General features: G+C 38.7%; 1 protein-coding gene across 4 annotated transcripts in view; it reads left to right on the forward strand.

The window, feature by feature from the left end:
* LOC119147583 (contactin-6-like) overlaps positions 1–13,166 on the forward strand; it is a 149,197-nt gene that overhangs the window by 95,814 nt on the left and 40,217 nt on the right. For 3 of the 4 annotated variants that reach the window (XR_005104083.1, XM_037386805.1, XM_037386803.1), the window contains exons 8-11: positions 4,825–5,009; positions 7,566–7,702; positions 11,079–11,208; positions 12,273–12,423. Coding sequence is in view for 3 of the 4 variants with exons in the window: in XM_037386805.1 (XP_037242702.1) it covers positions 4,825–5,009; positions 7,566–7,702; positions 11,079–11,208; positions 12,273–12,423 (603 nt within the window). In the remaining variant the exon portion in view is untranslated. The remainder of the gene's footprint in view (positions 1–4,824; positions 5,010–7,565; positions 7,703–11,078; positions 11,209–12,272; positions 12,424–13,166) is intronic. The other variant, XM_037386804.1, reaches the window with a different exon arrangement.

A 13,166-nucleotide genomic window follows, 5' to 3' on the forward strand; every position in this document is an offset into this window, starting at 1 on the left:
AGTTACTGTGCTGCTTTCTGTAGATTTCTTCCAAAGTAACTTTTTCCTGTTGCACAAGTAAGAGTAGTTTCTGTAATGAAAATAAACAAAGTAGTTTCCATGTCTGGTGTACATATTTATTAAACTGTGCCTGTGTTTTACATATTTCTTCATTCTTTTCTGAAAGATAGGGAAATAAGCAGTTTGGAATCCCTGCAGATGGGCCATTGCCAGCTGAGGTTGTAAAGAGCATATGTGAATAATATAAAACAGGATTTCTTTCAAAACAGAATATTCACTTTTCATAGAAAGGCCCCAGATACTCCTGTAAATGTATTCAGGGAAGGGTTTTTTTAGAGGCTGTTAGTGTAAGTAGGTAATCACAGAGCTACAAAGGGTTTCCAAATAACCATCTACATTTACATAAAAATACCAGGCTTCATGTCTTCATTAGATAGCTCTTCTAGTATATTCTCAAGGAGGTTATGTAGGAGGCTGTAAAAAGATCCATTGCGGTGTTCTAGAACCATATATATATGAAGGACTTCTGCCAGTGGTTTGCTATTTTCAGCCCATGTTCCTGATAGAGGTAATACCTTGAGATTTGTACTTTAAGGGACGAGCAAGCAGCTCTGAAAGATCCTCTCTTACATTAGTCGAGTGGCTTGTGACCACAGGAGAATGAGGCACAATACCAGGTTTCAGGAAATTTTGCTGCTTTGCTGTTTCCCAAGCGATACATCAAGCTGATTAGAAGCCTGAGCGCCTTAATTATGGTGCCCCTTGGATCTTAATTCTTCCTTGTGTCAGCAGTTGATGCAGACATGACAGCAGCTTTCAAACCTCAGCTTTGTCTCATTTGTTTAACTAGGCATGGTCTTCATTGCTGAAGCTGTAGATTTAATTTTATTGTGAAGTGCCCTCAGATCCACAGGACAAAAGATGAGGCACAGATGCAATGCATCACCTGCCTGCTGAGTCTTTGCTGCAAAAAGTTAGAACCTTCATCTTGGTGCGGGCTGTAATGCTGCAGACAAATTAATTTCATGTTCAGTGTGACAAGACTTGTCACCAACCGAAAAATATTCTCCATCGCCTTTTCTTTCCGAGTTAGTAACTTATGGTTTTGTGATTCTGCTGCCTGTATGGTAGAATATAAATTAAATTAGTACTCCTAGATGCTCTGAAGGTTTCAAATAAATTGCAGATTTATGTACAAAGACACTCTCATATTTATGCACTGTTTTCTTATTTGCTCAGGTGAAAGCAAGACTTTGTCTATGAAGTGTAATAAATTTAAAAAGTGTACTCATTGTTTCTTTATATATTCCAAAACTTTTTAGCCCCAAGCAGTTATCTGTTTTGATCTGGTTATTGATAGTGACTGAATGAAAAAACACCCACCAGCTGCAGGACCACCCCAAATCTGCATGGGACGGTACTAGCCTATGTAGCAATGTCAGGTACTGGCCCTCAATAGAATATGATTATGCAGTTTAATCCTACAAAAATTCATAAGGCTGTATTTATTAAACTAGGTTTTGTATACATTTATTTGTACCTAAAGGACAGTTTCACTTCTTAAAGCATCAACTTGTAAAATAGATAATTTGTTAAAAAAAGCAATTTCATTAAGGTAAACTTGACATGTAAGTGGAGGGGTTTTTTTACCTTGAAAGTTTTCATGTGGCCTGTAGTAATAGTCACTGTTAAGAGGTTTGGTTATAAAAATGTAAACTAACATCAGAAGAAGGCGAAACCAGCCAAAAAACCCGCATTCTGCAGAATACAGTGACTGAAAATGCTGGAAAGTCTGTGTTAATGAGGTGTCAGCAAAGTCAATGAAGAAATGCATGTCTTCTCAAGCTGCTATGATAATGAAGGTCCTTCCTATGGATGATGGCACAGAGCTGAGCTATGGATCCTCCTGCAGTCTGCTCATTTAACCTATAGCTGTCCTGACAAATGAATTCCCTCTGCTGATAAAACCAGGCCACTCAATGCAAGACTCCCTGGCAGGAGAACAAAGTGCTGTTATCTGTTTATTGCAATTATGCATTTAAACACAGCCAAGTTGATGAACTAAACTCTAAGGTTTCTATGTCATCCTGCTACAGTTCACATCAGAGGGAGCACATTTCAAACACCCTTGTGTTTGGCCAAAACAAGGCAAGTTTGCCTTGAAACATCCCCAAGGATGTCATTATAAGTATGTGGCATGGGTAAGGAAAACAGGACAGCATCTTCAGCTCAAACCTCGGTAAACTTGACTTGACAAGTTGACAGAAGGGGCCTTTTTCCACAGAGCCCTGCCTCTGGCCTTGGTGTCAGTGTAGGCTTTCCTTATTCATGAATAGTCAGTACTCAGAGAAAACAAATGGCTAAGTGAATAGGAAATATTTATGTGAAGCACTTTCAGGCAGCAGAGCATGAATGAGTGCATCTAATTGTTGGGTTTATTCTCCTATATGGCTGTTAGTTTCCTCTGATCTCTGTTACACAAAAAAAAAAAAAAAAAATATCCGGAAGAGATGCCTTAAAAGTAAGTACTTAAATGCTTCTGGCATTCTGTGCACTGCATGCTTCTGTTATACAGTAGCTATTCACCCACTGTTTAATATGCAATAGCATTTTAAAAGCCAGCCATGCTCTCCTTTGTGTCATCAACAATTTGTATCAATCTGCTGCAAGGCTGCAAAATACCTCTGGCTGTTGTCCTGACTAGAGCACGGTGATTGTGGGACAGACCTGCTCTGCACTAGAGCTGCATTTCTTTTAAGTAACTAAAAGTAACTTGGCTTACTGCATGGATAATGTTATGCAGGGTTTCTGGAGGAGACAGCACCTTTCAAGAGACCAACCGGTGCATTTGAGAAGGAGACAAACTCTTGTAAAGTTCCTAGTAAGGAATAATAAACAAGTTTGCATTTGAAATAGGTTTTGGTCTCATAGTGAAGGGCAATTAAAAAAGGTGGTGATGACAACTACTGTCATCTAAAAAGATTTGGAATTTAAACAATTACATATTGCACCAAAATGGGAAATAGAAGAATAAAATCTCAGTTGCTCTTTCCAGCTCTTTCACTGGTTAATGATGTCTGGCATGTTCCAGTTTCTCTCATTTGCAGTACATTTTTCAGCTGTATCAGAGGGGTCGTGTAAGACTCAGAACTTGTGTATGTATGAGTTATCCTTGTATATACATACTAGTGCAAAGCTAACACCAAAATCTGGAGCACATTGCTTATAGTTCCAAACCATTTTCAGAGGCAGTTCAGTTATGCTAGAAAAATGTAAAGTAGCTAGAGAAGTTATGGTGCTTAAATGGCTCTTAGAGGTCGCTCGGTTAAATTTGTGGTCTGAAGACCATGATTTTCTGGTTTACAGAGCAGAGGGAAGGGCAGCTCAGAGGTTTTCTTGCCCAGGTGAACTCCCACCAACATGAGGAAAACATTTGTAGGCTTCTAGCACATCTGTCCTATCTTTCAAGCCTAAATGCAGAACTAAGCAAATTTATGGGATTGTTGAATGTTAGGGTAGTCTAGGTGTACATTATCCTGTTGTTACCCTATTAACACTTGCCTAGCTGTTCAGTCTGATCTGCTCAGTAGTTGTGCTTCTCCCAGGTCATGGTTCTTCTGGCTTTGGGTGAGCTTGTGAACATCACAGCCACACAGACTCAATTAAGCCTAAACTTTCTTGTGTTAAGTAATTTATCCATTCTGTATTTGTGACTTTATTTCTGTGGTCGCTAAACAAGGATTTGAACCAGGGAACTAAATAAAGTGTGAGCAGTTACAGCCTCTACTAAAAAGGAATAAACACTTTGTAAGTCAGCGCTGCAGGCCAGGGACCTTGGAGACTGGCAGACAAGGGCAACATGCCTCTTGAATTTCCATGAAAGTTATGTTTTCAGGTTCAGTACCGAGTGTTTGCTGTCGATGTTACTTCCAATGGAAAAGAAGTCAGTATTCAGCCAAAGCCTCTGTAAAAAAGCTGTTCAAAACATAACTGTTCATCTGCTTAGAAGAAGCAACTTTGCAGAAACAGAAAGCAACTGTGAAATCCAAGACTATTAATATTTCAAAGTGTTTTGGTGACATAATAGATCATGAAAGTGAGGCTTGTATGGTTTGTGATATTATCAGAAATCCAAGAAGTATTTATAGCTGCTTTCCCACTTGACTGGTTTGTTTTTTTATTGTATAGAATACATTGATCCAAATATAAATGAATGTGATAGAAAGCTACAAAAACATGAAACAAGAAATGCTGTCTTTTGTCTCGATCTCCTTTCAGCCTCAGTGTCTCATGCTTTCTGCTTCCTTGCTCAGCTGTCTGTCTGCCCTCCTCTGCGCTGGCTTCTATTTTTTATACTTAGAGTTATTAGTATTTTCAGGTCCTTTAGATTGTTGTCCAATATCTTGTATTTTGAGATGAGAAAATATCTCTAATGCTACGGGGAATTTGTTTGCTCTGAAAACCAGTCAATAATTCAGTGCTTCTATGGTGTTTATTTGGACTTCCGAAGTCATTACTTCAGTGTCACAGTGTTTAAGAGGAGGTTTGAGCGCTAAGTAAGAGTCACTGTGAGGAAAATCCAAATTGGCCTAAGAAGCAATCACAGAATTGACTGAGGACTTCATCCCACTGTTGGATTTGCACCCCTAAATAAATTGGACAGGTTAAAAAATCTCAGTCTTGTGAACCTCTGTATGTCACACTTAGAAACAGGAATGATTTCTTCTTTAAAATATTATTACTCTTATGAAAGGATTTTACATTATCTTTTCTCTGCTATAACAAATGTTCTCTCTTTTTCTCTAATGAAATATAATTATTTAGTCCTGTCCCTAGTATTAGCTGGAAGAGGTCTGATGGAAACTCACTGACAAAGAAAATCGAACACAACAAAAACAAAGGAGTTCTTGAAATCCCAGATGTTCAGCAAGAAGATGAAGGCTCTTACGAGTGCATTGCAGGAAACATTCGAGGAATAAACATTGCAAGAGGTCAATTATTTGTCTATGGTAAGCAGATTGACTAATTTCCTCATTTATATTTTTTACAGAGCATGGTGGAGTTCAGATGTATTTTGTAGATGAAGTCTATTAGCCCTTTACTGGAGATAGAAAATGTAGTTCACGTTAAGCTGATTAAAAAAATGATTGGAGTTCTGCAGTGACCTTCACTGAATTACGTCCTCAGCAAATAAAGATATTTTGCATTAAAACTCAGATTGAAAATGTGGGCTGTGCCATGATGAAGTTGTAAAGGTTAATACGAGGCAGAAAGAAATCCCTGGTACATTTACATGAAACATTAAGGGCAGGCAAAAAGATTTACTCTCAATAGCTCACAGCAGCATAAAGCTGTGCTGCCCCAGATGCAGATCAGGGAAGGATTCATGAGGTTTTGGTTCATGTGAGTGGAAGATTATTTCACCTCCTATTCTAGCTCAACTGTAATTCGCCATAAACAGACGAGGGCAAAGCAGGGGAAATGCATTCTGCTGCCTCCCTCTCCTTCCTCCTTGTCTAAAAGTGAAGAATAATATTTCTCTGAAACTGTTCTCCCTTTCCTTTTCTCTTCCCACACACATTAATTTCCCATGATCCAAGTCACCCGTGGTGGTCCCTCATAGCCAAGGTGAAATATATGCTTTTTAGTCCCATTGTTAATACCCAGTGAAAGCAACATATTTTGATGTGGATAAAAAGCGAGATCTTTTCTCTACCTCATACATCTTTCAAAAGAGAAAGACGGAAAAATAATAAATGTAACAGTGGGGGGAAAAAATTACAGAAACCTAGACTGGGCCTACAACTAACATCTGCTGAGAAGACCTTTGCAAGTTGGTTTTTTTTTTTTTTTTAAATAATAAATCTCTTCTGATGAAGAGATGCAGGCTTTGCTGATAAGCTACCAGTCTCCTGCAGCCATGTCTAATATCAAGATATATGCCAGGAATAGAGCAGTCTACTGCTGTTTTGAATATTTAATTATTTCTTTGCTTTTAGGGGCTTATTTTTGTTCTCATTGCTGACTAATTTTTGCAAAACATCAATCAATCAGTTCTATTAAAATTAAGTTCAGTAGATTACCTGGACATGGTTGATAACAGCATAGGCGACTACAAAATTATGATCAGTTAATATAATCTAAAACAATGTGCTTATTAAATGTGCTTTGTAAATTAATTAATAGCTGTTCATAATGAAATATATGAACAGCACTCATGAAGCTTTTGCACCAGATTATTTTAAATCTTATTAGGAGTGGGCTGTTATATTATCTACATGATTGACTTCCTCTTCCTTAATTTCTGTGCTGCAGTGTTTTTATTCTGCAGGCAGCTTGTCTCTAGGATAGAGGGTTTCATTCCCGGGCACTGTCTGCTGCTTTGTGTACGATACCCAGATCACATGCCTTAGGCTCTACGAGCAGTATAAATGACATGTGATTAGAATCACTTTAAAGCATGGTGAGCTCTATCCCAGATACTCTCTCATTCTGGGAATGGGCTCATTGGCATTGTATTAATCTAGTGTTGGACAATCTCAAGGTACTTTGGGACAGTCACAAACTACCTACCCCCAGGGCCATGCTGTACAGGGAGGTTTGTTCTGCTAGCCTCAAAGGATAATGATTCTCATCCTAAAATCAATTTTTTCTAGGTAAGAACTATATTTGTGTGTGCGCATGCACATTTATATACGTGTGGAGACTGCAGCATTATGTTTTAATAATCCGGCCAAAAATTTTTCACGGGATGTTGACACCAGCTACTTATGCTAGAGCTAGAGGGATGCAACCTAGTATCTTCCTTGCATGTGGATTTGGCCTGTCCCCAAGTTAGGTGGGTGTTAACTGTTCCCCCTAGGTCTTACAATCACCTATATCTTGACAACTATTCTAAATGTCAGCCTGCCTCAAGTGGATTCCTGCACAGCTCAGTCACTTGAGTACTTGGATGTTTACAGAGCTCATATGCAACTCCTGCAAATTCCGCTTTTATGTGGCAATGAATCCATGTCAGTGTGCCACAAGTATTCAGAAGGTGTTATTCTGACCTGAGTAGCCCTAATTCCTTTGTGTAGTATTTGTGTTGCAAATTACAACCAATGAACCCATGGTCTCATGTATGTGGGTAAAACCAAAGGGTAATATTTACAATCCATTATTTATTAACCTACTTACTAATGATTTTGGTATTTCTATTTTTGGTACACAGATTTAAGTACCTTTAGAAGAAGACTGTTCTTCAGAAAGTAGGGGTCTCTGCTTTCAGAGAGTGTGTCCAGAATTTCAGGCATCAAAAATCACTGCTTCTGCAAATTTTGGCCATAAAAATGAATAATATCTAAACGGAACTGCCTGCCCACTAGTCACTTGATCTCTAATGTTTTCCCAAGTTATTCCTAAAGTTTAATGCTAGGGAATTGCTGTTCAGAATTCACTCACAATATAAGAAGAATGTGTTGGAGAAATACTAATCAGCCTTGCTCAGTTCGTTAATTAGTGGCAGCATACCTCCAGTGAAATCACTTTTCTCCTGCTTAAAACGGTTTGCATGTTATTTTCAGCGCTCCCTGAATGGGATAAAAAAATCCACAATGCCTTTCTGCCTCTCTATGACAGTTTGTTTTGGGAATGTAAGGCAAGAGGAAAACCAAGCCCTTCCTACAGTTGGTTAAAAAATGGCCAGCCGCTCATGTCAGAGGTAAGGTTCCCATCGTCTTGTTTGCTTTCTTGCTTGTCTTTTGGGTTTTTTTTTTATGATTTAGTCATGATGTTTATTTTACAGTTAATTACCTTTTTTTTAGGAACTTAATTAAAGGTTAACATATAAAAGCAGATATGAGCACAAACTCTGCAACACAAAGCCTTGGTTCGTGGAGTTTATCTTTACTGAAAATGTATGGTACTGCTGGTTTATATTATGTAGAGGTACACCAGTTTCTTCATATGATTTCTTACAGAGCATCTAATTGCTACAAGATATGGCAGTAGGTATGGATGGGTTTAAAAATATCAGTTATAGTTAGTGAAAGAAGGGTCTATTCAGAAACACTAAACACATTTGTAGACAAAATCTGTAATTTGGGAAACTGGTGGGATGCCAACTGACTGTTTGTGGAAGAGCATTTCAGAGCTGGCATTACAAAATGATCAGCCTGTTAACTTGGACTTTTCTTCTGTTTCTGTTAATCTGTAGGCTGGATGGACCTTTGGTCTCGTGCAGTATGGCCATTCTTATGCTATGTTCATCCTTTACTGAGTTAATCAGCTATGAAAATCAGTTATTTTTGAGGTTAATACTTTTTTTGGTGCTAGGTAGAGAAAAAGTAGACTAAAGAAAACCATACCAAGTTACAAAGAAGGTGTGAAAAAATGAAAAATCTCACTTAAAGGCAAAAGAAGGGCTTGAGTGGAAAGGGAAGTAGTGAAGCGGTAGGAGTGCAAGGAGAGAAGGGAAATTAATTGGAGCTGAAACACTTAAAGCAGGTGTTTGAGAACCCAGGTTTGTTTCTTTCTAGGCAGTATAATTATACTTCTGTGGTGGCCAAGATTTGGCACAACCATCTTCCATCTTCAGTTGTTGGCAGCCTTATGGAGAATGACTTCTGTGGCAAGACACTTTTTGCTGTGTTTGCATTCTGCTGAGGCCAAGTTTTCCTTTTTTTTTATTAAGCATGCATTCAGCCTCTGTTGGGCAAAAAATGGCAGAGTTCATTTTTAATGCATTTTTACTTCTCTGGAAAAAAATGTACTGTGATTATTTTCTGTCTAGCAGTAACAGATATAGAATAATTTCCAAACCATGGGGCAAATTAGCACTTACTAGACATAGTACTTACTGGAAGCAAGTGGAGTGTGGTCTGATCTTTCATATGATTTTCTGCTGGAGTAGTCCTAAAGAGAACCCAACTAGCTTCTAAGAAGGCTAGCCAGAATTTACTTGGACTGTGATTTTTATGAACCTGTTTTTCCTCCTCATTGTGACCTCTTCCTAAGCAAGATTGTCTAGCTTCTCTCTCTTTGAAGACAGCAATACTTAGAATCTGTCATTCTTCAATTGCATCGTTTCAATAAAAAAGAATAAAACACTCTACAGACATATTTTCAGCCAACATTTTCACAGTGCTTACAGTGTATTGTAAATGGAATACTTGAGGCAAAAATGCTGAATGTTATCACTCAATGGACAAAATGGATAGTTTGGAGGTGAAAGTACAGGGGAGGTGTAATAAAATACTCAGTCTGTCACAGCACCCTGCTTAGTGGAAATATCGCAGGGAGAATGCCTTCCAGATGCTTTCTACCTTGGGGCTGATTCTGAGGATACTGTCAACTCTTCGTCAGACCTTTCTCCCTCACCACCTAGTTGGTCATCCCTGAAATATTCCTGCTTGTGTACGTGGTATGGTTTTCTCTCTGTCTGCGTAGCTGAAGAGAGCCAGCATAGAATGGTGGGGAATTTGGCATGTGTAAGAAACACGAGCATTGCTTCAGAAGGGGTTTTGCATTCAAAGGATGTTTGTAAAAATAGAACACATCGAGAGGATAGCAAAGAGCCTGGAGGTAAAACTAAGTATGCAAAAGATATCTGTAGCAAGAGCCTCAAAAAAAAAAAAATAGCAGTGGATAAGTAATGTAATGTTGTTAATTAGTTTGCAGTACACCAGCCATTCAACTGCAGGCTGTGCTCTCATCAAATTTCCAAGCTAAACAAGGTTGGTCTGGGTCAATTCTTAGTTGGGAGATCTCCAAGGAAAAGGCAAGAGTGTTGGAAAATAGAGCTCTATGGCTCAATAGGTGGCATGCTCCCCTCTGCAAGCAATGCAAGAGAAATCCCCTGAACAGGCTGTGCAACTGGCTTATCTGTGGCAACATGGCAAGTCAGGTTATATACATCTAGCAGTTCACAAATGTGGTTTAGATGCTTGTATCTGTTCAGCAAAGACTATACTATATACTCTTACAATATATGCTCCCATTACTGCTTGAGCAGCAGGAGAGCCAGACTAAAGGAGCAACATAATAATAATAGTAATACCTGTTGTTGCAGACTTGCATTTGGTGATAGAATTTATATTCCCTGTTGTGGGTTTCTGCCAGACTGATCTGTTTTCAGGAACATACTGTCTTCTCCGTCTCAGTGTTACACTTTGCAGCGGAGCTATTATTGTCTCTGGAGGCTAGTAATTGTAAAATCACAAAATATTTAGCTTTAAGTTATGCTTGCAGCATGAAACGGGCTTTTTTATATTTGCCAAACCAGAGCAAATAGAAGTTCTTTTAATAAGCCAGAACCCAAGCTCTGGTCCAAGTTTACCTACTGTGCAGCTTCCTCTATTTCAGCAGAATTGTACAGAAGAAACTTAGTGTATAGACATTCAAGCCACGAGGAGCATGCTGTCCCTCTGATCTGAACAGCTGCCTGTGGGTTTAGAAGGACTTTAGAAGCATTGGCTTTCAGTAGAGATTTTTCAGTGGATCATTTTTCTGTGACTTGTGATCTTGATAACATTTGAAATGTTTCTATTATTTGAGCACCTCTGTCTCCTGTGGAGCTTTTCTGATCATTTTAGATTATCATCATCAGATTCATCTAATCAGATGAGGGGATAGGCCATGCTTCACTGTGCCCCCAGACAGGGCTGCAGGTGCTGCTTCTCAGGAGCCATATGGAAAGATGCTCCAGGCTCCCAGTGTGAAGGAGCTGTACCTGCCCTGCAGTAGCTACTGCTGCGACTGCTTCACCGTGAAGCACAACCACAGATTCACAGTTCAGCAATGCAGAGAAGCACATGCCACAGCTGGAACATCTGGGCAAGCCTGCCCATGGCAATGACTCTGCAACTCTGCCTGTAGTTCTTGAAAAGTTTGAAGAGCTGAGAGGTTTGAAAACATAACCACCATCATATAGCAAGGTATGTGTCACATTTCTGATGTATTCATCCACGTTGCTTCCAAGAAAATAACATTTCTGCTTCCAAATTATGATCAGGTGCATTAGTGTGATACCAAAAATCTTTGGGCTTGTACACTCCTTGGCTCTGTCAATGTTTTTTGCTTGTTTTTTCTTTTATCAGGAAAGAATTCAAATTGAAAATGGAACTCTTATCATACCTATGCTGAATATGTCAGACTCTGGCCTCTATCAGTGTGTGGCAGAAAACAAGTACGATACTATTTATGCCAATGCTGAGTTGCGGGTGATAGGTGAGTAAATGTCACTAAAATGAGCAGGTACTGAGTATAACAGGACACTCACTGAAAAAAAATTGAAATTAAGAAATTAGTAGATTAAATTCCAGCTGGCAGTTCAAGTATGCTGATTATTTCTTTGCTGTGTGTTCTTACCCATGTGGAAAGTTGGGTTTGTTGGGGTTTTCTATTCCATTTCATGACTGGTTTGGGGGAAGAATCTAATCCCTTGTGTGGTCTTTCCTTATCACATATGCACAAGCTTAATGAATTCTGTTTCTCACTTAGTGTTTTGAGTTATTAATAGTTATTCTGCAGTTTATAAAAAGTCATTTCAGAAAGTGGGAAAAATAATTTAACTATAAACAAAGAGCATATGGCAAATATGTATATAAAAACAAATAACATGTAGCATGTAATCTCATTAATGATTACCAGAGATGCACATAAAATAGAACTTGTTCATATTATAAAAAGTATTATCTTGTAGATATCCAAATATAAAGGTTTTTCAACAGCCGAATACTAATGAAAAAAGTAGAACACAGACTTTAAGAGCACCTAAGTATTTTACAGGTCTTGTGTTTTCTTCTTCTCCAAGAGTGAATTTCCACATAAATTACTGGAAAAATAAACCTATTTTCAGAAAACAGTGCTGGTTTAGAAACAGAAAGCACTGAAGCACTGTGTGTCTGAATACTCTGCAGATGAATACATGTGGCTGAGATCCCATGTGTGCTGTTTGTCCTGCTGACATAGCTGTGCTCAGGACCATCGCTCTTTATTGCAGGTAGACCTATTTTCCCAGTCTGCATGTAACCCTCAGGAAAGATTGCCAGAGCAGACAGTTTCTAGGTAGACAGTTTAGAAATGGCATAAATATGTAATAAATAAGATGCAGTGAATTCTATTCTTTGATACTTAAATAGATTTTTCATGTTAGATAGATGTGTACTTTTGCAGAAACCTCAAAAACAAAGCAATTACTAGATTCACCTACTATCTCACTAGAAGAGAAGAATTTAGCAAGTTCACTTAGTAACTCACTTAGTAAGCTCTTCTTTCTTCTCTCTTTCTAGCTGCAGCACCCGACTTTTCCAAAAACCCTGTGAAAAAAACATCTGTTGTTCAAGTTGGAGGTGAAATTACAATTGGTTGTAAACCGAGCGCTTCTCCCAGAGCAGTTATTAACTGGAGAAAGGGCTCAGAGGTTCTGCGCTGGAACAAAAGGTACAGTCATAAACAGTTGCTGGATTTGTTGAGTGTTCTTGGTTTTAATAATAACATTTAAACATCACTAAAACACATCTGGCTTAGTATTGCTTTTGACAGCCCATTGACGGAAAACTTTGATGCCAGAGGCCTATTTGTCTTTAGCAGTGGCCGTACAATTCTGTAGATATAAAACTGGTTGAGAACAAAGCCAGATCGAATACACACGGGTAATTGTATGATACATACGTTTGCATTCATCAGCAGTTAATTCACTGCAACCGTATCAGAGCTGACTGTTTACCACACACAAAGCCTGAGTTGAATCCGCTTCATGTAGGAGACATCAGTGGAGGCTTCAGGGAAGCAGAATATACCCCCAGGCTGCGGCATAATTGCTTTGCAGCTGTACAGGTTGTACGATAACCCATAGCTACATCAACCTCCGTATTCTCTGTCTCTTCTGTTTAGGCAGGATTTGGTTAGCTGCTGGACCAGAATACTGGCAGGGCTTTACTGACGTTTTGTCTGTGATGGTTAATAGCTTATTTGTGAGTTGCCACAAACCATCTGTATTACTACACTTGAACGTCAATTAAATAGTAAAGCATTAAAATAAAAAGCAACTTACTGACTTAAGTTGGGTGTACTATTCACAACTTACAACTGTGATGATATTTCCATATACAAATGTAGACAGATGGATGACATGGGCAACAGTGCCTAAGAACTGCAGTCCTCAGCATCTCTTTCTGTTCATA

Source organism: Falco rusticolus, chromosome 4 (genome assembly GCF_015220075.1).
Source record: "Falco rusticolus isolate bFalRus1 chromosome 4, bFalRus1.pri, whole genome shotgun sequence".
In the NCBI taxonomy this organism is placed as follows: domain Eukaryota; kingdom Metazoa; phylum Chordata; class Aves; order Falconiformes; family Falconidae; genus Falco; species Falco rusticolus.